This window comes from Botrytis porri (genome assembly GCF_014898465.1).
Source record: "Botrytis porri strain MUCL 3234 chromosome Unknown BPOR_007, whole genome shotgun sequence".
Classification (NCBI taxonomy): Eukaryota; Fungi; Ascomycota; class Leotiomycetes; order Helotiales; family Sclerotiniaceae; genus Botrytis; species Botrytis porri.
The window spans coordinates 1,939,043-1,962,480 of NW_024066081.1; the positions used below are offsets into that span (position 1 = coordinate 1,939,043).

General features: G+C 43.8%; 6 protein-coding genes across 6 annotated transcripts; 2 read left to right on the top strand and 4 right to left on the bottom strand.

Annotated features, from left to right (window-relative positions):
- Positions 1-4,064: 4,064 nt before the first annotated feature.
- EAF01_005922 (uncharacterized protein) lies at positions 4,065-6,192 on the top strand (the record flags this gene model as incomplete). Its single annotated transcript, XM_038914176.1, has 2 exons — positions 4,065-4,934; positions 4,987-6,192. 2 exons carry the CDS (start codon positions 4,065-4,067, stop codon positions 6,190-6,192), a joined length of 2,076 nt encoding a protein of 691 aa, XP_038770625.1.
- Positions 6,193-8,906: 2,714 nt separating this feature from the next.
- On the top strand, positions 8,907-12,599 carry EAF01_005923 (uncharacterized protein; the record flags this gene model as incomplete). Its single annotated transcript, XM_038914177.1, has 1 exon — positions 8,907-12,599. One exon carries the CDS (start codon positions 8,907-8,909, stop codon positions 12,597-12,599), a length of 3,693 nt encoding a protein of 1,230 aa, XP_038770626.1.
- Positions 12,600-13,709: 1,110 nt separating this feature from the next.
- EAF01_005924 (uncharacterized protein) lies at positions 13,710-15,026 on the bottom strand (the record flags this gene model as incomplete). Its single annotated transcript, XM_038914178.1, has 1 exon — positions 13,710-15,026. The coding sequence occupies one exon, from the start codon at positions 15,024-15,026 to the stop codon at positions 13,710-13,712; it is 1,317 nt and encodes a 438-aa protein (XP_038770627.1).
- Positions 15,027-16,033: 1,007 nt separating this feature from the next.
- EAF01_005925 (uncharacterized protein) lies at positions 16,034-17,506 on the bottom strand (the record flags this gene model as incomplete). Its single annotated transcript, XM_038914179.1, has 1 exon — positions 16,034-17,506. The coding sequence occupies one exon, from the start codon at positions 17,504-17,506 to the stop codon at positions 16,034-16,036; it is 1,473 nt and encodes a 490-aa protein (XP_038770628.1).
- Positions 17,507-18,561: 1,055 nt separating this feature from the next.
- Positions 18,562-20,764, bottom strand: EAF01_005926 (uncharacterized protein; the record flags this gene model as incomplete). The annotated part of the gene is made up of 2 exons (XM_038914180.1): positions 18,562-20,252; positions 20,308-20,764. The coding sequence occupies 2 exons, from the start codon at positions 20,762-20,764 to the stop codon at positions 18,562-18,564; spliced, it is 2,148 nt and encodes a 715-aa protein (XP_038770629.1).
- A 123-nt stretch (positions 20,765-20,887) lies between these two features.
- On the bottom strand, positions 20,888-21,334 carry EAF01_005927 (uncharacterized protein; the record flags this gene model as incomplete). The annotated part of the gene is made up of 1 exon (XM_038914181.1): positions 20,888-21,334. The coding sequence occupies one exon, from the start codon at positions 21,332-21,334 to the stop codon at positions 20,888-20,890; it is 447 nt and encodes a 148-aa protein (XP_038770630.1).
- Between the last annotated feature and the right edge of the window lie 2,104 nt (positions 21,335-23,438).

Sequence of the window (23,438 nt, forward strand, 5' to 3'; positions counted from 1 at the left end):
GTGTCCCCGGGCGTCATCCAAATAAATGTACGTACCTATGTACAGTAAGAAGTGAGTATTGGGGAAGGGGTTGGTAGGATCACGAACAACTTCTCGCATCGGTCATATCGGAGTTAGATAGTCGAAATCTGACGCCCCTGGCGACGCCCTACATCAGTGGAAATGATCTGAGTAATGAAAATTCGATACTCCTGAACGGCGACCTTTGCAAATTCTGCTGCTGCTGCATACTTATGTTTTCAGATGGTAAGGCTACGTGCAGCAATGATGGTGTCCCTATCCGAGTGGGAACGTTTCTTTGGTTAAGCATTGATCCGTTGGGTGGGAAGGTCCCGTCCATTTTGGCCACGATCTATTGATAAGCTGATACGGATGTATCTTTCAGTTTGTTTCGAAGAAGACTGTAGGGAATATCCTTTCTCAACTCACCAGACAATGGCTTCTAGAAGGAAATGGAGAGATGATGAATAATCGAGCCTCGAGGACACCCATGCTGCCATGGTTACTAAAGCTGAGAAAATAGTGAGCACGAGGCTGAAGAAGAGGGGACAATCCAGCATCCAGTCACTTGGTAGGGATCTAACCTATTATGACATAAACATGAACCCGGCCACAAGGGTGTGGGATCCCAGAAGATCGAATTGGGGAAAGCGCTATACTCTACAGCATCCAAGTATCAGAGATGTGGTTTGGTAGCGGAAGATATCAGGCGAGACGGCTCAGACCGTCAGGCGAGACGAGGGATTGATGGATAAGGATTAAAAAGCGAGAAAAGGCGGTAGTTGCGGGAGTCCTAATTGTTCCTGAGTCTGTGTGTGTGTCTGTATCGTATAGTAGACCCCCAACCCCATAGCACGGCTGCAGATTGTTAACAAGAGAAGGAAAAAAGAAATGACTCTGAACAAGGGGTCTAGCACATGGAGTTTGAAACTCTAATAATAAGGCCTGGAACAAGCCTAGAAGAGCCTAGTATTGATCCTGGTTATTAAGGCTGTACCGAGTATAGCTAAAGTATACAGAGTAGTACATATGATATACGGAGTGTTAGCCTTTGTACTACTTGTTAAGTATTCTGGAGTCTGGACGGAGTTAAGCTGGATGATAATATACTTTAGCTGCAGCGCTTTCTCCGACATTCAACACGGCTTCTGAGTTCTGAAATCTAAGTTCTAAAGTTCTCTCCCTCACACTTAATCAACGAGTCAGCATCTCGCATTGGCGTATGAATGCGTGTATCATCAGCAGCATGAAAAGCAATCTTCAACGTCCACCAAGGCTAAGATTAACCAAACTCACTAGAAAGTTTACTAATCCTTAATGGACTTGGTGTTCCTCTAGGATGTTATCACTTACCACGTACCTAGGCTGCTGGTTACTATCTCACACGGGCCACGGCTCACTCCTCCCTTACTATACCTTCCCGTGTCTTCTGAGGTCTGCCTAGGGAATACTCAGGAAGATCTAACAACCGTTGGAATCTAAGTTTCCAAATGGGGAGTGTGACCTGCGATTTGTATGCCGAAGAGTGCAATAAGATGTCGTGATATCATGGAAACCGTGGGTAGGTATTTTGTGAGAATCAGATCCATCTCTGCATGATTCCCAGGAGTCTGAACCATTTCACCCAATCACCTTTCAAGTCTGGACCGCGCGCCTGCTTTCACTGCCGATGCGAAAGCAAGGCTGCTGCATCGAGCTTGCATATGCACATGCAGGCAATAAATAAATTGGACGGTGTTAAAATAACCTTAGACATGAGATAGGAGGCGTTAACTTTTCCGGAACTTTTGGTGATCCCTAACTGTTGGTATGAAAATAATGAAGACTTGGATTGGCGGCAGTGACGGTGAAGGCGACGGGTGGCAATGGGAATGGGAATGGGAGTGGGAATGGGAATGGCCACGGCGATATGACAATGACAATGACGAATCTTTATCCTTTCCTCCTTCTCGGAGATCCATAATTACAGAAAGATCTTTTGGAGGAACACGGCCGGTTTAGATAAAAATAACTTACTTATGTGTGTGTGTGTGTGTGTGTGTGTGTGTACTGGTCCTGTAGGTATGTATTGTATAGTATTAGACTATTAGTATGGTAATGTCTGGGCGAGAAAAAGAAAGCAATAGAAATGATGTCAAATCACGCAACTAACGAAACTAATCATGTAGAAGATCGAACCATACAGACGGAAAGAGTACTTTGTAAGGAATCTACTTTCTATCTGCTAGGTATGAGGTCTTGGACGAAGCAGGTGGTTCATTCTTGAGTACTGAGTATTGAGTATTGAGTATTGAGTATTGAGTATCTAGTAGATTCATTGCCTTGCTATATAGTACGCACGCACACACACATACCTAGGTAGTATCGTATTCAAGCCTACCTAGGTATCTGGTAGTATTGACTCGTGTGTGGGGAGGCGAGGATATCTATTGAATATCTGGTGCATCTGGTGCATCTGGTGCAGTTGAGTAACACTAAAGGATGAAGAGATTTAGAACGAAAGGTACTAATAATAATAATGATACTAAATTACCTAGGTAAGATCTTACGTTTTAGTTCTTATTATTCTCTTATTCTTATTATTCTCTTCCCTCTTACCTTTTACCTTTTACCCTCTCACTCTACATATCTAGGTTACTTACCTCCCTACCTCCCTACTATACCTACAGAGTATACCCAGGTACACTATACCTAATATATCGTCCATTACCTAACCCTACCTATTGGAAAAAGTAACATCGTTCAGACAGTCAGCTTGCATTGATCGATATCAAAATTCGTAATTAAAAAAAAAAAGACGACTCTCTCTCTCTCTCTCTCTCCATCTTTCATTCTCTTCTCCTCACATATATATTATCTACATATTACATATTACATATTATCCCATTCGCTTTTATTGTAATAATATATAGACAGACTATTTTGGAAGGAACGATTCCCTGACTTATTGAATTTCCCAAAGGTCAAGGCGTCCCTGGCTTTCATTCCAAACAGAGCACGTCTGTTGTCTCATTGCGACCCATCACAATCTCAGATCCTCTCTCATCCTCTCTCTCTCTCTCTTCCTCTCTCCTCCGCTTTTCCACATTCTAATTCCAAATCGAAACTTTGGTCTTTCCTTTCTCTCCTCTCACTATCTCCATTCCAAAGAAGGACACAAAAACCAGAAAAGAAAAGAAAAGGAAAGGAAAGAAAGACAGAAAGAAAGAAAGAAACCAAAAACGCTTGCATAGCATTACAGCATTGCATATACTGCAATCCACTGCATCAGCACTATCACATCAGCACACAACCATACCAAAAATCCCCAAAGCCCAATTCAAAGAACTACCACACTCGATACTACTCACTCACTACTCTCAATCGCACAATTGTAATTATACACTTCAATTGTCCTTTTCTCTCTCAATTACTTTCCTTCCTAACTTCATTAATAAATTTTCGTTTTCATCTCTCATTGCACTTTCCTCTTTTATTAGATTGTTCTGCTTCCAAAGAACATCCTTTGTTGTGGTCATCTTTCAACATCCTCTCGACTTCATTCATTCATCAAGGCTTTTCCAGCCAATTCCTGTCCTTTCCGGTACAACTACCATCGTCGCCACTAGGAATTTACTGTGATTTGGAAAGAAAGAAAAAAGAAAAAAACAATTTAAAAAAGCATTGGTTATCAAATCATTGGGGCGAAGAGGACCTGTCAGGTTTCACAAAGAGGTATGTTATTTTGCAAGTTCCCGGCTTTGTGCATAAGTACAAACAACTCTTTCGTGTGGATTCGAGAACTCCTCGAAATGGGTGTACAAGAAAATGTTCCTACCCGCAACTGCATCCACGAGATCATACTCTTCGAAGTACAGAGCTCACTCGTTGTTTGCCCACACACATTGACTATACCTGGAAGCCCAAGCCACCAGAAAAGGCAATTACTAACACGGTACTTCAATAGTTTTACTCTTTGCACCTTTTGCACTACGGCGCATTTCTTTTCTAACAATCACACCTTGATAATTTGAAGACAACTTGTACAGTAAACACTACAAAGTTTGGTTGAGAATCAGGGCAAAATGGAGCACGATGCAGGGAAGAGACAACGTGGGAATAGCATCACCACTACCCCCGAGAGACCTGCGAATAATGATGGAAGAGCGGTACCCGAGCCTCAGGTAACAGAGAGACCGCAAGAGTCCAGGGAGATTAACAGCCACAACCCTCAGGGATATGGTTTACAATCGACCAATACATTCACAGCTAGCAGTAGCTCACCACCCACAAATCCGGCCCCCAGATATCCCTTTGAACGATCTACAACCTCATCTAGCCAAGAAGGTTCCAATGCGTTAAGGAAAAGTACACAGACCGTCGTCAAGCCAGCATTAGAACCCCCCGTCACCAAATCAACATTAAGTGAACTCGATGTGAATAAGATAGTACACAATCCCAAACTCCGACACGACATTAACTTCGATCCCGATTTACACTTTAGGCCGAATCTCGATGGAGAAAAGGGACGCAAGAAGAGCCAGAAGGCCAACGATTTCTGGGAGACGATGCGATCGCAACTTGAAGGCTTTTTGATGAGTAAAGATCGTGAGCAATTTGAGAAAGATTTAGGAGATGCGGAGTGGTGCTTGCCGGCCACGCTGAAAGCCATCAAAGGCATTCTAGAAACATTAGTTCCACAGCGGGACCGATCATCGGTTGAGGAGACCTTTAATGTCGATTTGTTAATGCAGCAATTTCGAAAAGGCGTTGCTGATTTGAATAAACTTGCGTTATGGCTATCACAACTTTTGAAGTGCCATTGTGCACCAATGAGAGACAGTTGGGTTGATGAGATGGTCGTTCACTTGAGTGAGGGTAACCAAAACGGAGATGTGGCAATGTTAGTCTCCGGAATGCGAAATCTGCTGGGTGTCTTGGAAGCCATGAAGCTCGTAAGTTCTACGTGATATGTCCCTGGTAGACGTTTACTGATGTTTGATTTAGGATGTTGCAAATCATCAGATCAGGTGTTTGCGCCCGCTGCTCATCGAAGACACTGTCCAATTTGAGCAAAAGTTCTTTGTAAGAAAGATCGCCATGGGAAGAGTAGATATCGCTTCAGCACATGATTGGTTCAGAAGGGCATCAAACTTGCCAGATAGTCTTCCCTCGGATGCATCAACACGATCACAGGGAAACACGTGGGACTTCATGAAAGCACTTGTAAATTTAACCCTACCATCGAAAGCCTTAGAACCTGTCCCTCATACTTTCCTGTTCGATGAGGAGCGCCTTGTTAAACTTCGTGCGGATATGCTGGATCTAATTAACCTCGAAATTTGTATGTTCCTCTATCACAAACTTGATGCGGCATCCAAATCGAACGAGGCTCGATCTGTTCCGCAGGACGATACACCTGCTGCTTCGTCTTATATCTCTTCTCCTGCAGATGAAGGTGTACTCTCGGCGCCGACTGTACCCTCAGAGAATGACTTTACAGCTAAACGCAAGTATAATCACATGGCACAGGAAAGAGGTCATTTCTCAAGAGAACTTTCAGGTCGACAAGTATGGGTACCAACTCTAGAAGACGAAGCTATGGACTCCCTATCGTCTAGCCCAAGATCATCCCCATCAACGACTGCATCTACCCCCGAGACATATCCTGTAACACCACTTTACCTGTCTATTCAGAACTCTGACTCTACGTCACAAGTGCGCACCTCTCTACAAGCTCTCTTGGCCTCTTCTTCGTCACAAGATAGGTGGGCCGTATTATCCTCAAATATTGCTTTACAAATTCTTCGCTCAACACCAACACCTATGGCACGCCTTCCAGTATTCGAATCACATCTTCAATTTCATCTCTCAAATTCGCAATCTAGGATCTATCAGGAAGCCGAAACGTACATAATCTCGAAACTTTTCCCCGAATTACAAAAGCTTGTCGAGTCGTATACTCCTTTGACGAGTCTCCAGATATTTGATGCTGCAACGTCGCCAAAACCTACGAACGGACTCATAAACCTCAATACCCAAGCAACTGGACAGAAAGAGGAAATTTCAGATATCGCAACCAGAATTGCCCATATCGGTATTCTACACTGGCGCGTTTGGGCACCATTAGCATATCTTGTTAATCCTGATGCTGAGGATGAAGTCGACGTCAACATGATCCAAGATACCGATCTGCCGGTTCACGAGTCTTGAATGATTGTTAACTGCATATCTACAAACACCAATCTTTCGAGGGTGCATTTTAACAGCTGAGCCGAGCCTTAAGAGCAGCCTTTCAAAAGGTCAACTCACCCGGAGTCATATTCAAGCCAAACTCCGGATACGTTATTGCGGCAAACATTATATGAATATGAAAGAAACAATATCTCCAAGAACAGCTGGAGACGAACTACTCCTATTACATTTATTAAAAAGTTTGAAAATCGCCTCGTAACCTTTTTTTAACTTTACTTACCACATCTATTATAAATTCGCATTGTTCTTGGAGTCATTTGGGGTTGGGCAAGTCGGTTCGGATTCTGGTCTTGCATACCTGCATTTTTCTTCAATTTTTTGAAATTCTGATACCCAACGTCTGTCGTTTCCTTCGCATCAATCGACTACAAATATCTGTACAATAGTTGTCGAACCATGATTCATGGTTGGTGTGTTTATTATCTGGGAAGCAACTAAAATCCACGCATCACTTAAGGGGGTTCGGTTGGGGCCAAACCTTGTTTTCGGAATCATTTCAAATGATTTATTTATCTATTAGAAACACGTTTGGAGTTTGCGTATGTGCGTCTTTTTCTGCTTTATTTTGCAACTATCCAATTTGGCAAGGTGCATGTTAGTACGTTTGGGTATGCGAAGTTTGGGATTTCAACTGGTGTTTTTTTTTGTTTTTTGGGATATGCCGGAATGGGATGGGATCGGTTGGGATGACAGGTGCATAATGTTAGATCTTGTCTAGACTTTCAGTGGGGGAAACAAAGGTTAAGGGATGAATTTGATTGCGATGAGAGGAAATGCCTGTTTGAATGTGAGGATTGGATTGGATGTTTTGGATTGCGTGGTTGGTTGTATATTTTGGTAACTTGACAGTTGTGTGCGAGTAAATGAATAAATGGAAAATATTAAAAATTCAACATTTTGATTTGCACTGAATGATGTTGTGAACTTTTGAAGTGTTAAAGATTTTGTTTCATGGTGGCAAGTGCCTGGTTTCATATCCATTGATAGATTGGATTGGAAGCCGATGCACACCTTCTTGATGAAGTCAGTCACTGACGGTGATGTTTCATAGAACATATTAAAGTAATCATGGAGTGGTATAGAATGATTGCAGAAGGAGAGTTTTCATGCAACGTTCCTTGTATATTGTCATTTACTCTATGACATGTGAATGGCAAATTATGTATACATGTATCTATATTAGATAGAGACGAGAAATGATATCTAAATTCATGAGCATTTAGATGGGAATGAGGAACCAATTGATGTCTTGAGGAATAGAAGATCATGAGGATCTTGCGGGTCAATAGGAAAGCCACCCGCAAGAAATAGGAAAGTACTAATTGGTGATTTAGCTGAGAAGACAGGTCGATTGTGTTGGTTCATGATGGGGATTGAGAGTGCAAGTTCAGATGTAGGTGTATGTCTGTAGTAGATTTATTAGGTGTCAATGAGTTGGACAGAGATAGGTTCGTGGATATGATAGAATAGATAAAGAATGTAATTGGAGAGGAGAGATTGGGTGAGAGACTTATTGGAAATTGGGTATTGGATGTTTGATATTGGATATGGGATATTGATATCTTCACAATATCTAGTAGAATAGAGTGAGAGGAGGTGGTTTCAAGTCAAATATACCTACCTGGTAGTCATTATGTTGGACTCACAATCGATCTCTACAGACAAGAGATCTGAGATGGGTATCTTTCTAATTGTCTCCCTGTTTGTTATTTAATCCCATCTACTTGTTTTCTTATTTTCTCGGTATCTAACTTTCATCTTCTCTCTCGAATTCACTATTTTCGAATCCATTCATCTTGTTAATATCATCTCATTCACTACTATCAATAATAATTTTCTTTAGATATCTTTACTCTTCCATTTACATGACTAGTCTAGGTACATTAAATTTGCTTTCGAATTTTCACGCACACTGTCTCTGTCTCTGTCTAAATTTCCAAAATTGCTTTTGTCTTTCGCTTGGACCTTGATGGCTATAAATTGTCTCTCCCTGTTTTAGTTTCTTTATTTAGGGTATAGGTATCTAGTATCTATGTATGTCGCCTTTCGACACGTCGCGTAGAATTTGACTTAATTTGATTGTGTGTGGATAATTGATACTTGATAGTTAGCTCCGAGCAACAACAATGACACAACTAGATTTTCATTCACTCACTTACTGTCCTGTCCGACTCTCACTTTTGATACTTCTTGGTCTCAATCTTGCTTTGTAAAAAAGAATTAGAAACCTGTCAACTTTTTAATTGATAAAGAGAAGAGGTGCACAGGAACAATTCTAACTAGCTGATAATTGCTAGAGAGTGAGTGGGCTTTGGATAACATAAAGGTATGTGTGTATGTTGATTTTTGTGAAGAGAGAGAGAGATTCACTGATTGATTGAGTGGGAAGATTCAACTTCTTGAGCTTTTTTCAGTTTTCGAATTGGGAGATTATAGTTTAGTTTAGTTTAGTTATAGGTTGAAGTTGATTCGAGAAGTATCTAGGAGAAAGATTGGACTTTTACTTTTACTTTTACTTTTACTTTCAAAGAAAAAACTGTTCCAGAAAATATCACAACAACAACAACTATCCTATCCGACCCATCTTCGACTATCCTCGAACTCAAAACACAAAATTCAACCAAGAACGAATGCTTCCGCGAGGAGTACCTCCCTATCCGGGCCCCTTATCAATGACGCCCGAACAACATTATGAGTTGGTGGAGGCGCAAGCGTTGATTACGGCAGAGGGCGATCGCATCCTGTTCGAAGAGGATATTACGCTGAATGTGGATTTTGGGACGGGCGTGGAGGAGAGACATGTGGAGGGGTGTGTGTGTGGGGTTTGTGGGGAGGTGGAGAGGGGGATGGGGAGGAGGACGGTTATTACTGGAGGGGAGAGGGTGGGTGAGGGTAAGGAGGGTGACAAGAAGGGTGAAGAGAGTGGAAAACACGATTGTGCTGATGAGAAGAGAGATGATGATCATGATGACAATGGTCATGATGGACAATCTTTATTTGTTGGCACGGGAAAGATGTCACAAGTAAAGATCTCCAAGCCTCTAAGTCCAGAATTACACAGATTGAGAAGAAGAAAGCAAGCCGGCTCTAGCACAGCGAGCATCTCGACCGTCTCAAGCATGTCAACCGTTCATGCGGATGAGTTGAAAAAGCGCAATGCATCACTTGGACATGATGAAGAGTACCAAGTCAGCGAAATGGATAGTTCTGAAGAAAACGAACATAATTCTTCTGGGGTTACAATTGCTTACTCGCATGCGCCTGCAACATCATCTGGGGCTGGAGAAAAGCTTCGGCATGAAAGAGGAAGGAGTGTGAGTCAAGATTTGCACGCGACTTGTGATTTGCAGGTCGAGAATAAGGAGTGCTGGTCTGATACGGCTAGAGATGGACTAGCAAGAAGTCTTTCCCAGAGAAGTCTATCAATCGGTAGAAGCAGAGACGAAGGAAGAGGAAGGGACGGCAGTGTAGGTTTCAGATCAGGAAAGGTATGGAACTTTGCTCGGAGTCTCAGCAGACGGAGTAACAACTCAGGTCATTCGTCGCAGACAATCCGCCCTGCAAAAGATGACCACGCCATGCTTGGAGCGCAAATGGATGGGAGTGGATTCTCAGACCAGCATCCTTCTTTCGAGGAAGGAGAAAGTCTCAACATGAGTTTCCAAGGCGATGAGGATATCATGGAACCTAGAGATGGCGCAAGACCATTTATTGGCCCGCGTCGCAATCCCGAGATCCATGATTTCCCCACATTCGATCCTGAACAATTTACGCCGAGTAAGAATGCGCATGCGCCTGCAGATAAATCAAATGCAAGGAGAAGGTCAGGCTCAGAATCCGACGTTGCGACAGTGGGAGCGCAGGAAGCGCGCTCACGATCTCCTTCTTTACGATCTCGACACTATAGTTCCCGCGGCTCCTTCTCGCTCAATTGGGATAATATTTCTTCGGATACCGTGTATCACAAGCATGCGCGACGCTTTTATCAGAATCCTGCAGCGTATGGCGCGGAAATCCCGGGGTATAATCCGGAAACGGATAATCCGTATTTGGCTTATGATCGGTATCAGGAGGTGAGTGAGTGGGCGGATAGCACCGAGGAAGCGGATCCCGATCATGTTGTTGCGTTGACGACGAGGGAGTTGAAGAGATTGTGTGGGGCGGAGATTCCGGTGCCTTTTGATTTTATTCCAGAGGGGTATGTGAATCCTCCTAATTCGAGAGCGGGAAGTGTGGTGGGTGATGATGAGAGTGTTATTTCGATCAGGGAGATGGATGAGGATGAAGATGAGAAGCAGGGACCGGAACCGGAACCGAGACATAAAAATTTGGTTGATCTTCTGGGCATGCCGGGTTGGGCTCACGATTGGGAAGATATGACGAGGATGCAGAGACATTTTCATATTGTTGCAGCGGGAGATTGGAGATTGGGCCCGGTGTTTGATGTTAAGAGTAATTATTCGGATTATTTTGGAGTGCCGCTGTTTGAACCGAAGGATGTAGGTCTGGATGGGGTTAATAGGAGAGAGGTGCGGGGATTGGAGATTCCGTTCTTGAAGGAATTGGAGTTGAGGTTTAGATTGGAGGGTTGTGAGGGAGAGGATGATGGGTGTGGGGAGAGAGATCAACGGAGATGTTCTGATGAGGATGTTAAGAATGGAAGTCCGACGGAATATGATAGTGATGGGTTTCTATACGATGATGATAAAGGTGATGAGGTTGCAGGAAATTTGAATCCGACAGAATCCACAGGTTCCGAAGCAGATCGATTCTCTCGCCGTCCTTCTGAAGTATCTTTGAGCAATAGATCTGGTGATGGATCCGAAGGAGATTATGCAGGTTCGATTGTTGAAGGATATGGCATCACTGATGATCATCGCACTGGCTCCAACACCAACGTACGCATCAATGATAGTTTTCGAAGACGCATAGCACGTAGCTACACCTTCAACAGCAGACTCGGGCAAGACACGTTTGCGCCCTCTAACGCAGGAAGTCTCATCAGCGAAGAAGCATACGACACTGACGACGAAGAGTACGAAAGCGACGATGGAGTCTCCGCCAATTATTCCTTCGGCAATTCCTCATACCATGGTACAGAATGTCAAGAAGACTACGCCATCGGAACATCGAAATTCGCACCCCATGCATTCCAACTATATCCTCCCTACGAAGCAGCAAATGATCGTACGACAATTGGTCTTGCGCCATCGGAAAGAGGAAATACGCGTCCAGCGTCCTGGGATGCGGATTTAATGGAAGATATACTCGGGTATTCCGTGCACGAAGAAACGCACAAACCTCATGATCCAACTGCCGAGATGGTGATCATGAGTTATTTGGATCCTGTTCCCCAATCAAGAAGATCTTCATCGAGATCGAGATCTTCGACAGGTTCATTGACGCCCGTTCCATCGCCTACAAAGCCTACGAGAATTGCTAAATCTTTCGTTCCCACTGTCAAATCGCTTTCTCGAGCTTTCGCTAAGAATAAAATTCTTCCCCCAACACCAGAAGACGCATCATGCGAAACCTTCTCGAAATCCGCGTCTAAAAGCACAGATTCCCTCCGCAAATCCTCTCTCTCAACCGCCAACATCGCTAAACTCAACAACGACAAGCACAAAGAAAAATCGTCCCTCCCCAAACCCTCCACCAAAAACTCCAGTCACAAAACCACCCTCTCCAAAATCTCCATCAAACCCAAACACAAACCCCTCCTCCTTTTCCGACCCCGCAAATCCAAAATCCCCGCCCCACCCAGCTCCACCTCCTCCAGCAACTCCAACACCTCCTACGTCGATCTCACACGTTCCGGATCCGCATATGCGGTCCCCCCGGCTCAATCTCTCATTCTGTATCTCCACGGTCGTGGATTAGCCGCAGATCACATCGCGTATGTGATGCAGTCGCTCGATGAGAAGTTTCTGTATGATTCGAATTCGAATTGGTGGCCGCTCGATCATTTGTCCTCGGTTTCTGTTTGCGCGGTAAAACCTATGCAGTATTTACATTCATTGGGTAGTACTGCGCTCCCGAATATTCCCTCCCAAGCTCCTCTCCCCCAAGGATCAAAAACAAACACAAAAAACACAACACCCATCCGCTTCCCACCCCACACACTCTTCACTCCCTCCACGGTTTCCCAAATCCTGCACAGATGCAAGAGAGAAGCAGAGTGGTGGGAGCCTGCCAATGCGCGTGATCCGGATGGAAAAATATTACCAGAGAGTTTTCGACGGTTGAAAAAGGGGATGAGGATTCGCAAGGCGAGAGGCTTGGTTAGGAAGACGGTGGAGAATTTTTTGTGGTGGAGGATTGGTGGGGGGGTGGGCGTGCCGCATGGGGGGTTGATGAGGGGGTAGGAGATTTTGATTAAGAGAAAATTGGGGTGGTGTACGTGGGATTGGGATGAGAATTGAGATATCGATTCTGGAGCAGATCAATTGATGCTATCGATTCCTTGATGCTATTGCTGCTCTTATTATTTGGATCAGATCTCGCTTATCATACTGGAAGATGACGGCGACGATGGCGGCGATGACGATGATGATGTCGAGTTTACTTTTCTCTTTTCTATTCTATTCTATTCTGTTCTATTCTATTCTATTCTATTCTATTCTATTCTATTCTATTCTATTCTATTCTATTCTATTCTTTCCCGTTCAATTTCTATTTCGCGCCGAAAATCTGTTTGAATACTCCTCTTCTCCATTTCCCCTTTCCTTTTCCGCATTCCATTCTCCATCAGATTCATCGACTTTGTTTACATACGAATCATACAATACAATACCATACAGACTCTGCTCTACATAGGTACATATGCTACATATGACCATCCTGGTAGCCTTCTCTGCTTTTGTTTTGGTCTGTTCTGGTTTACTTTAGTTTCTTCTCAAGCGTCAACTGTTCTATTCTGTTTGTTATTTGGGATACCGAGTGAGATATGGGAACTTTAGGAGGATTTTATTTATTTTTTGTAATGATGTTTGATTATTTCTTTTGTTTTGATGAATTCAATGGTTTCAATGATGGATGGATGTACTTACTTAGTCACTTACGACTACTTCGAAAAGAGTTTAATTTGTAAGAAATGTCTACTTATTAGTAGATAGATAGGGATAATAATTATGCTATGCTAGTATAAAGATCTTTTGGATATTGAAGAGAAAAGAAATTGTGTGTGTGTGTGTGTGTAGTTATTGAGTTTTGCCTATTGAAGTTGCATACATACATACACACATAACAAGCTATACAAGTAATTCCCTAGTGCCTAGATGGATATATAAGCTATTTACATTTGTGTATATGCATCCATTTCTTCATCCATTCCCAGCAAATCTAACCCTACCATACAACGCCGAACGCTATGCTTATACCTAACTAGTAGTACGTATGTTTATAACTGACCCGACGATTTATACCAACCCATGAGATCTTCATGAAAATACCTAAGCCTCCCAATATTCATACCATTATGCCTCTCCTTTACTCCCTTCCACAGTTTCTTCAATCCACCACGCTTTCGTAAGTCCATCATCACCCGTCGTAATAACCATTTCTTCATCTGGGCTTTTCCTTCCATTATCGAATCGCTGACACCACGTAACGTGGTTGATTTCATACGGACCATGCGCACCTTCCAGAACCGTGAGGACCGTCCATTCTTTCTCAATCGTACCACCGACACTATTTCGTCCTTTGGTTTGTTCCTCGTAGATGGCGACTTTGCCGTCGCCGCCAGTGGATACGATTCGACCGGTTTGTTTACTCCAACTAATGCTGTAGATAGGTAGATCGTGGACTTTCGGAAGCGTGGCTGTGCATTCCCAGGTCTCATTTTCGGGGCCCGGACGCATGGTACTAGGGATACCGGGGTTGAAATAGGAGGGTTTGTTTTGGGGTGGGGGTGTAGGTACTTTGGACCAGATACGTATGGTCATGTCTGCGGATGAGGAGAGGAGTCGTGGGGTAACTGGTGCGGAGGATTCATCGCTCGATTCCGTCTTCATGAGAACTTCAGGCTCCCAATCGAGATTCCATACTGTGCCTTCGTGACCTTCTAATGTAGCAACGGTTTCCCAGTCTCCCTCGCCATCTTCGCGCGATAGTAAAATCGTATCGTCGTAGCTACCACTTGCGAGAACTTCTCCGTTGCCATCGTCTTTTCGCCAACATACACATTTTACATCTGCTTTGTGATCTTGTAAGACTGCAACGGTTTCGAATTCATCTTCTCCCTCCTCTCCTATTTCCTCCCAAATCCATATCGTCTTATCTCTCGAACAAGAAGCTAACCATTGTCCACTGGGCGAATAAGCCACATTTTTAATCTCCGAATCATGTCCCTCCAACACAATTGAAAATTCCCAATCATCTCCCTCATCCTCCTCATCTTCTCCTCCTTTTCTCAACTGCGCTCCTTTATTCACCTCTCCATCCGGTCCAATCTCCATTTCTAATGGTCCATTCCCATCATCATTTCCATTTCCATCCCCATTCCCCGCATCCTCCTTACGTCTCCAAATCCCCATCGTCGCATCAAAACTCCCCGTCGCAATCGTCAACGCCCCATCTCTCCTAACCCCCGGTTTCCACGCCGCAGATCTCACACTTCTCTCATGGCCCCCTTCAAGCGTCGAATGCAACGTAAAATTACTGAGCGAATAGACGCGCACCGATTTATCAGAAGTGGCTGTTGCGATGAGAGGTAGTCCGTTGGGATTGGGAATCGATGCCCATGCGCGAGTGGCCGCTTGGGGCTTGAAATCGGAGAGGTGTTGGAGTCGCATGGTTGTGGGTTGAGAGGGTTTTGCGGGTGGGAGGGGAAAATTTTATGAGAGGCTTTGGAGGGGTAATGTTGGGTGCGGGTTGTGATAAGATGCCATTGGGATTTGTTGATGACAAATATGGTTAGTATCGCTCTAGCTTGTAAAAATGCTCTCCCTCGAAATTGAATGTAAAAATATTTACATATTTTGACTGTCTTCTGATTAATGATTAACGATGATTTCTGGATGAAATATTATTCCTAGAGATTTCAAAGGCAAAATATTGCTTTATTGTTTTGATATTGAATTTTGATCAAAAGGTAGAAATTTGGTGGTTTTGGTTACCGATAAGTGCACACAGATCACGGATGTTTTAACCTTATACTCTCTGTGAATCTATACTTGAGCATTGAATCTCGAAACTCATTTCACCAATGCAATCCTTTAGGTCAAATGGCTAATGTATAGTCATTATATATACTCACTTGTCTCAAATTGAAGAACTCAAAAATACCTCAAGGTCAATATTGATACAAGGAAAGTATGGCTCTTGGTTCTGCATATGAAAAATGGACATCTCAAGTACGGGACCGCGTGATCTCACGCATTTGCAATCTATATTGGAGCAGGACGAAGTACAAAGTAATGCTATTAATCAAGTATTATTGGCTGTATACAATCGAATCGTGCTGCTAGTGCATACAATATTTCTTCAATCATTTCGTAATGCTACAGGAATTCCATCAATATCGAAATGGATTGCTAGTGCAAATGATATTCCCACGCTGATTTCCCAACACCGAGGAAACTTTTTCAAATATCCAGATGTAATACTGCAGATCCTTGATCTCTAATGTTCCCATTTGCTATCACTTTTGTTAGTATCAATCAACAAATGGGACAAGATGTTCAAAAAGCCATTCATTCAAAGTCCAGGCTGTCCACGTACTTCTTCGAATATGCAATCCTCCTATCTGTTGAACCGTCGCCAATTGTACTCTGATGATTCACCGACTGTCTTAAAACATCTATGAACCATCAACATCTAGAGGTCCAGAATAAGTAGCAGTGGTATTGCTGCCTGGAGACAATGCATCACTTCCTAATTGAATGGCATTTCTTCGTCCACGATTACGCATCTCCATGCGGCGATGCTCTTCAGAAGACGCACCATCCATCCCTCGACGAGATCCTTGATTACTCGCATAACGATTCCTCAAGGTTTGAGCATACATTTCTTCCCTTGAAAATCCACGTAGATATGGGTTGTCAGGAAACAAAATTGCAGCGTCAGAGTCTTGATCTTCGTCCCTTACTTCTTCAACGGCCTCGGGTCCCTCCTGACTGTGGCGCAAGCTGGAATCATTCGGCTGCTCTTGCTGAGATAATGATATTGACTGTCGCTGTTGTTGGATCCTAAGCTGGAAGTCCCTTTCTAAAGCGTCCACTGCTCGAATAGTCGTCGACGATTGTGCGAAGATTTGTGCCCCACTAGGGTTCTCAACTAATGCAACTGCAAGTCGTGAAACGTCTAGATTGGCGGGTAAACGGGCATTGCCCGATTGGATCCAACGTCTCACTGTGTCGCGTTGAATTCCACCTGCTTTAAACAGCCCAGAGTAGAGCCTCACAAAGAAACCCGCGGTTGCTTGATTGGCGGTGTCGGTAAGACGGTCGACGGTAGCTAGCTCTATGATAGCTCGATTGACGAGAGCTTGATCGGCGGCAGCTTGATCGGTAAAAGGCGCATCAGTTTGATCAGAAGCTATTGGTTGATTGTCCAGTGTGAAAGAGATCTCATTTATGCTGATATGAGTATAATACGAAGCGTCCCACCGCCTCAATAATTCACTTCCTGCTTCAGCAATCGTCAACATCTGAAGAGAGAGACTCCTAGAGGAGGGTGCCATTGATTGATTGACTGTAAATCTGACCGGCCTCTGCATGGCGGCAGCTTGATGGACGGGAATTTGACTGGCTATAGCTAGCACAGTGGCAAATTCATTGACGAGAGCTTGATCAGCGTCAGCTTGGTTAATTCGATCAACAGTCACAGCTTGAGGAGAGTTGGAGATAGCTTGCTCTGAGGCAGTCGGGCTAGAGACATCTAAGGCATTTGGGCTAGCGACATCTTCATCGGAAATAACTGGAACTGGGACAAATGTATGGGTGCGACGTCGATTTGGGACAGCTTGACGGGCAGAATCTGGAATAGGGACAAGGGTATAGTTGCTGAGATTTGGGTATGTGGGAGCACCTGGATTGGGAGCACCTTGAAGAGGGAAATATCCAGCACTAGGAAACATGTTTGGGGCAGCTCCATCGAGGGAAAATTGTCTGGGAACAGTTGGATTAGCAGACCTGTCCACAGGTGGTCCTTGATTTTCATTGCTCAAATGAACACTCTTTCGATCAGGTTGAGAACTTGAACAATCTGATTTATTGTCAATGCATCGCTTGGCTCTTTCGCAGAGCGACTGGTCGTGAATAAGTTGACCCATGATCACCGCAGTAAACCAAGTGGAAAGTCAAGAAGCTCTTTGAGAACTGCGAATCGGAATTCTTGGAAGAGGATGGTAATTCTGATATCAATGTCAACGACGGTAGGACGACCAAGAAATAATAGCTAGAATAGTCTTCTTGGTTAAGAGTTGGATATCGGTTAAGATAGATGATTATTGCATACGGCAAAGGTATGAAAGTTATTCTATGCTGAGACAAGACGAAACAATTTGCTAATGGTGATACAAACAATACAACTTAAATGCGACTGCCTTGTCGAAGTTTGTACGCATTTAGCTGTTGCCACGAAGAAATAAATATCCAGAGACGAAAGGACTTGCTCGCTCTTGCCAGTTCCTATCAAGAGCGGGCCATTTTTCCAATACCAGAGAGTATCACCACGGTCTTTACCTTAACTCCCTCGCGGACAAAAACATGTGTGATATTTTTAGTAGGATGTGAATATGTATCTAGATCTTTCGAGTTGTTTGACGTTGAGAAGTGGAAATACATATACCAAAGGTTGAACTTCATCAACCTGAAGTGACCTCAGCAACGAATTTAAGTCTAGCGACATAAGGACGACGACCTGGAGGTCTATGTATACATAAACTTTCACACCTACAACCTACACAACCGCCATAGCAGCTGATGACCATGTTTTGAACTTTAACATGGTTATTAGTTGAGTGTACAAGGGGCATATACGATACTTAATCCCACACTCAGAAAGCAACGGATCATCCTTTGCATAAAAACGACTGTATAATGTGAATGGTTATGATAATTTATGTACTGACTGAACAGCTAGAAAGTATATACAGCAACTGAATTCAACTCAATCCCCCAGCAACATAACGATGCTTCAAACAAAATAAGCCAAGAACCGATTCTCCAAGCACATGCGAGGATTTGATTCCGAATGAGCGACATGAAGTAAACTAGCTGACGGGTATGATTTCATAGCCCTTTCGCCATTCTCCCTCCCCTCTTATCGGCCCCACCTTCCACTCCCTGCTACCTACCCCACTTCCCTTTCTGTCAAACCCTCAATCTAAGACCCCCCACCTACAAGCATTTGCTTTGGGTTTCCCTTTCCCCTCCCAATTGCCTCTTTGGCACTCATCACACCCTTACTTAGATATGCCCCGCCAGGTCTACCATTTGTGTATTTGCCGATCTCCACACCGACCAATCGTTCCTCATCATAAACAATCGTTGAATTGACTGCCTCCACATCTCGGTAATACAATTCCGTATCAATTGCATCATTGTTAATATCCAATCCACCAAATTCAAAAGTCTGACTTGTGCTTCCATATCCGGAACTGCCGGCTGAAGTACCCGAGTAATGAGCTGATCCACCTTGGGTAGTTGAGAGGCGAGTTCCCGAGAACCCGGAGATGAGAGAAGCAGAGGAGGGTAGATTAGCAAACGGTTGAAGTCCGGTTGGAAAGACTGAGGCTCCGGATATGAGGAGGTCGAGGCCGCGGGTTATGACGGCATCAAGGGTGAAGTTTGTAGAGGAAAGGACTAGATATGTTGTGTTCACCCAGACGGGGTATGTATATTCGGACTTGTATTTTGTGGAACTTCCTATTATGGAGGTATCGACGCCATGGGTTGTTGCGTTGTTTATTTGAATGGCGCCAAAAGTGGTGTATTGACCATAGTTCAAAGAGCTTAATTCCTGAGTCCATGTTGAAGTCGAAGTGCCATTTTCCGTAACGATGGTAGATGAGATAGAGAGCGAACGCTGAACGTTTGTTGTATAAGTGAGTGTTTCGTTTGCGCCAGTTGCATTTTTAGTGAGGACTTGTGAAGTAGTGATGATAGGAGCTGGAAGCGAGAGTGTGGGTGCAGTTCCAGTAGTGACAGAGTCATTGGAGTCAAGCCATATAAAGATTTTGCCAGTGACGAGCCAGTAACTACCTACTGTATCAATTAGGGTACCACTTCCCTCACCATCGTCTATAACACCTGCAACTCGGATCTCAAAGGTATGTTCAGATCCATCACAGAGGACAGGAAGCCAAGGTGTGATGTCGATCTCGTGTTCACGTAGATCGAAAGCATCGAGTCCTACGATTGGTTTCCAAAGTCCTGGTACGATACCACCAGTAAAGACCACTGGAAATGGCCATTGCACACCGGCTAATTGGCCATCGATCAAAACCTGGACTTCACGAAATGGCGAGTATCCATAAAGTGTTCCATCATAATCCTCAAATGTTTCGACGTCTGACTGAAGCACGTTGCCCCACCAAAATTCCTCAGTTGACTGACCACATGCCGAGATAGAGAAGACGGCGCGATTGGCGTTCTGTGGGAAGCTAATGGTGTTTGTGGCGTTATCACCTGGTAATGTGAAAACACTCACAGCGTCTTCTGCACCGTGCCTGGCGGAGATTGGAAGGATCAGATCAGCCGGCTCGACGGTTTCTTGGCTCGTGAAGAATGTAGCTGTGAGCGTGGTATAGTAATATCCAGTATAGGTGCTATCGATCAGATTTCCAAGATCAAAGATGAGCGTTTGAGGGGAGTTCCAAAAATAAAGATACTCCGTCATATCCTTGAGATATTCCCATCTAATTCCAGCCGTAGTTGGTTCGGCGGTAGATGTTCTCCAAACTTCAGAGTCTCCTAGATACATGATTGCGAGTCGGTCGAATTGACGGCCACTTGAAGTTACTGTGAAATTCATAACGACTCTATTGAACGTGCAACTAGGAGGCGTATAATTACCTGTAAGATCATTAGCTGATTTGTCATTGCAAGATTTTATACATGAATTCCATACCAACAAATGGGATGCCATAGCTGTAGCCAAAGGTGTGTTCCATCAAAACAACCTTGCAGCTTGTAGCAACATTTGTTGACGCGATTATCGACGTCTCCTCGACTCCATCATATGATGCTGTCTCATCAGACACACCAGGTGGGATGAGAACCGGTTGATAAACCTGAAATACCTCAAGTACTGCGGAAGTGGGAGTAGCAGAGGGAGCTGGTGCAGCAGAATATTTGACCAAGTCCGATTTTGGTGAAATATCCTCCACGTCCTCTAAAGAGCATGATCGTGAAAGCCATAACAATGACAGACCGCAGCTAAATAACATAAGGAGGAATATTTTGATATTTTTGATTGTTTTTCGATTTTTGTTGTCGGGCTCACGATTGGTATCAACAAGTCGAAGATGATCACCAATACAAGTATCGCCCTTTGAGTCAGACGGATCTTCGGTTCCTGCTGACATTGTAAATGCTGAAGTTGGAAACGATCCACCGGGGAACAAGGGTGGGTTAAACAAGGTAAGGATGAGGGTGCAGTAAGTCAGTAATCAATTGAGCCACTGTGGCACCGTCGAGTGTGGCACTTCTCAACTGTGCTGGGAATCCCAATATCTCTTTCGCGCTGCGGTTGCGAGCTCAACCCCTTGGAATCGATTTTGAAAGTAATTGAAGACACCAAATTCTTCGCGGGTCATCACATATGTGGTGGGTTCTTCTTGTAGCTTCCTCCAGATGTTGTTGATTGCGACTTCCAAGACACCTATGACGATTGGGTCTCTGATTTCTTCCTCACTGTCTCGAGCAATTTCCAAAGCTTGAGATACTGAAAGAGTGCCGACAGAAGCTTGTCTATACGCCTCTTGGCTAGTTAAATGGCCGTTCATAATCGTATGGAGTGACAAGGAAGGGTCGAAGTGATCCGGGTTATCGAGGTGCGTCTTAGCAAACGACGAAAGAGGAAGGTGCGAGTCTTGAATGAAAGGCATGGTGACGGAGTAATATGTAGTAAACGGAATGGTTTTCTCGAGTTGCATTAGCTGTCATATGATAAGTACCTAAGTACTCTGTATGATCTCGATGTGATTCGGGCTTTTGCCTGATTGCGGAAGCACTGGCAGCTCAACTTGTCCGACCAATAGCTCTTCTGGGAAGGTAATCGTAGATGAATGGATGGATTCGACGCTTTTGTGTATCTGCTTGGGTTCGGCGTGGAGATCTTAAAGGAGTGGATTCGATATGATTTCGATATGTAATGGAAAGAGAATTTCTATTGGAAAGAGTGAAGCAAAAGCAGGGAGGATGGCTTGAAGAGGTTGTGTCCTATATAGTAAGATTCCAAAAGTGTAAGTTCATGACTTGCGCCTGATAGGTCTCCAAAATCTTATTACAGACATTGAACCCTGGTATCGTGGAAAGTATAAGATCCAATTAAATTGGAACATTTCCGCGCTCTGTCACAGGAAGAAAATGCTTGTAAGTGCTTGTGGAGTCAAATATCAAAGCTCCTGGGCCCTGGGGACAACAGGGAATCAGAACATCATCATTTTTCAGACCAAATTTAACTAATAGGTCGATTCGTCGAGTCAGTAAATATGGAGTTTCAACCCAAAGTTAAACAGTTAAACGTCTTATGCAAATTTGCGATATTTGCTTGAATCGAATTCATCTCGTTTCTCCCGCGTACCGATGGTAAAAGTAAACTCTGACACCGAGATTTTTGCATACATCTGTCTCTTAGCATCCCAATACTTTTACCCGACTACTGTGACCTAGTGACTGGTCCATCGATTTTGAACCTACGACTTTTGCCCACCACCACCACCACCACCATTACAGCACCGAGGTCTTTGTCGTATGTAAGGTTTGACTAGATGATAGGGTTTAGATGCAGCAGAGCTGCAAAAAGACCCTAAATTAGCAATCTAGACCAGGAATACAAGACCGGAGCACAACGCCTCAATCCGACAGCACAATCTACTGATAATCAGATCTCGATCCTCAGCGTACACACGTACTCGGTTGACTGACTGGAATCCTTACATAAATCCAACACTGATTGAGATATCTCAATATAAAATTTGATATGACATTGACTCATCGGAGACTTTATCCCGGCGGCCAGACATTCATGCTAAACGGGCCTCCGAAGTGTTCTAGTGGCAAAAGAAGCAACAGCATGGAATTCGCTAGGCTAAGACGGAGTGCAGAACTCTATAACCGAAAAGAACGACATATATTAGGAATTTGGAAACCATCTCGAAGATTAGAGCTGTATAATTTTAGCATGATTAATAGCTTCCTCAGAAGCACGGAGCAACTGCCACTTCAGCCATAGTCTGCTGCTAAGCGAATGGGGAACAAATAAAGTATAATCGTCTCCCCTGTGATTTCAGATCATCTCGCGCTTCGCTCTTCGCACATCAACCTCTTCATGGCTCTCATCACCATATTTGAATTAAAAGAGAGTTTCCATCCATGAATCAATCCATGACCGATCAATGAACAGATATTCAAAGCTATAACATAACTCGTAAGTTGTTTTAAGATTAGGGGGCTGAGGGGGCGAGGGGGGTTCACAGATACACCCACCGTTGGGACGTATAGTGCACATCCAGTACTGTTCAATATCTGATTTCGATACTGGATCAATTGAAGTCACGAGGAAAGGCGCTATCGACTTGGGAAAGCATCTGCTCAACCATAAGCAATCCCAGAATCAGGCACAGTCAAGGCATAAAGTCAATGTCTCGTGCTGACTCAGGTATTTATTGGCTGAAGGTTAAACTTCGCTATATGATTAACTTTTTCAACAACTTCAGGTTTTTTTCAATTACTAGATAAATACTCTATTGAGTTTTGACGTCTGGATTTCGAGGGAAAGTATCGTTCTCGCCACATCACCAAAACGTTGAAGCAAACTCAATTTTCTTCCCCCTCTCTGTCCCCATCCAAAATTTTAAAAGATTCTGTGTCGGATCCGACGTTAACTTCGGACTCGGGGTGAACTCTTGAAATTTACATTTCACAAGTTACAACAATGCATTTGGTGTTTGAACGATCGTTTGTATCAAGATCCAAATGATGATCTCCGCCTTCTCGGCTCATGCATTCGCAATTCTTTCCCGTATTCTTTCCATC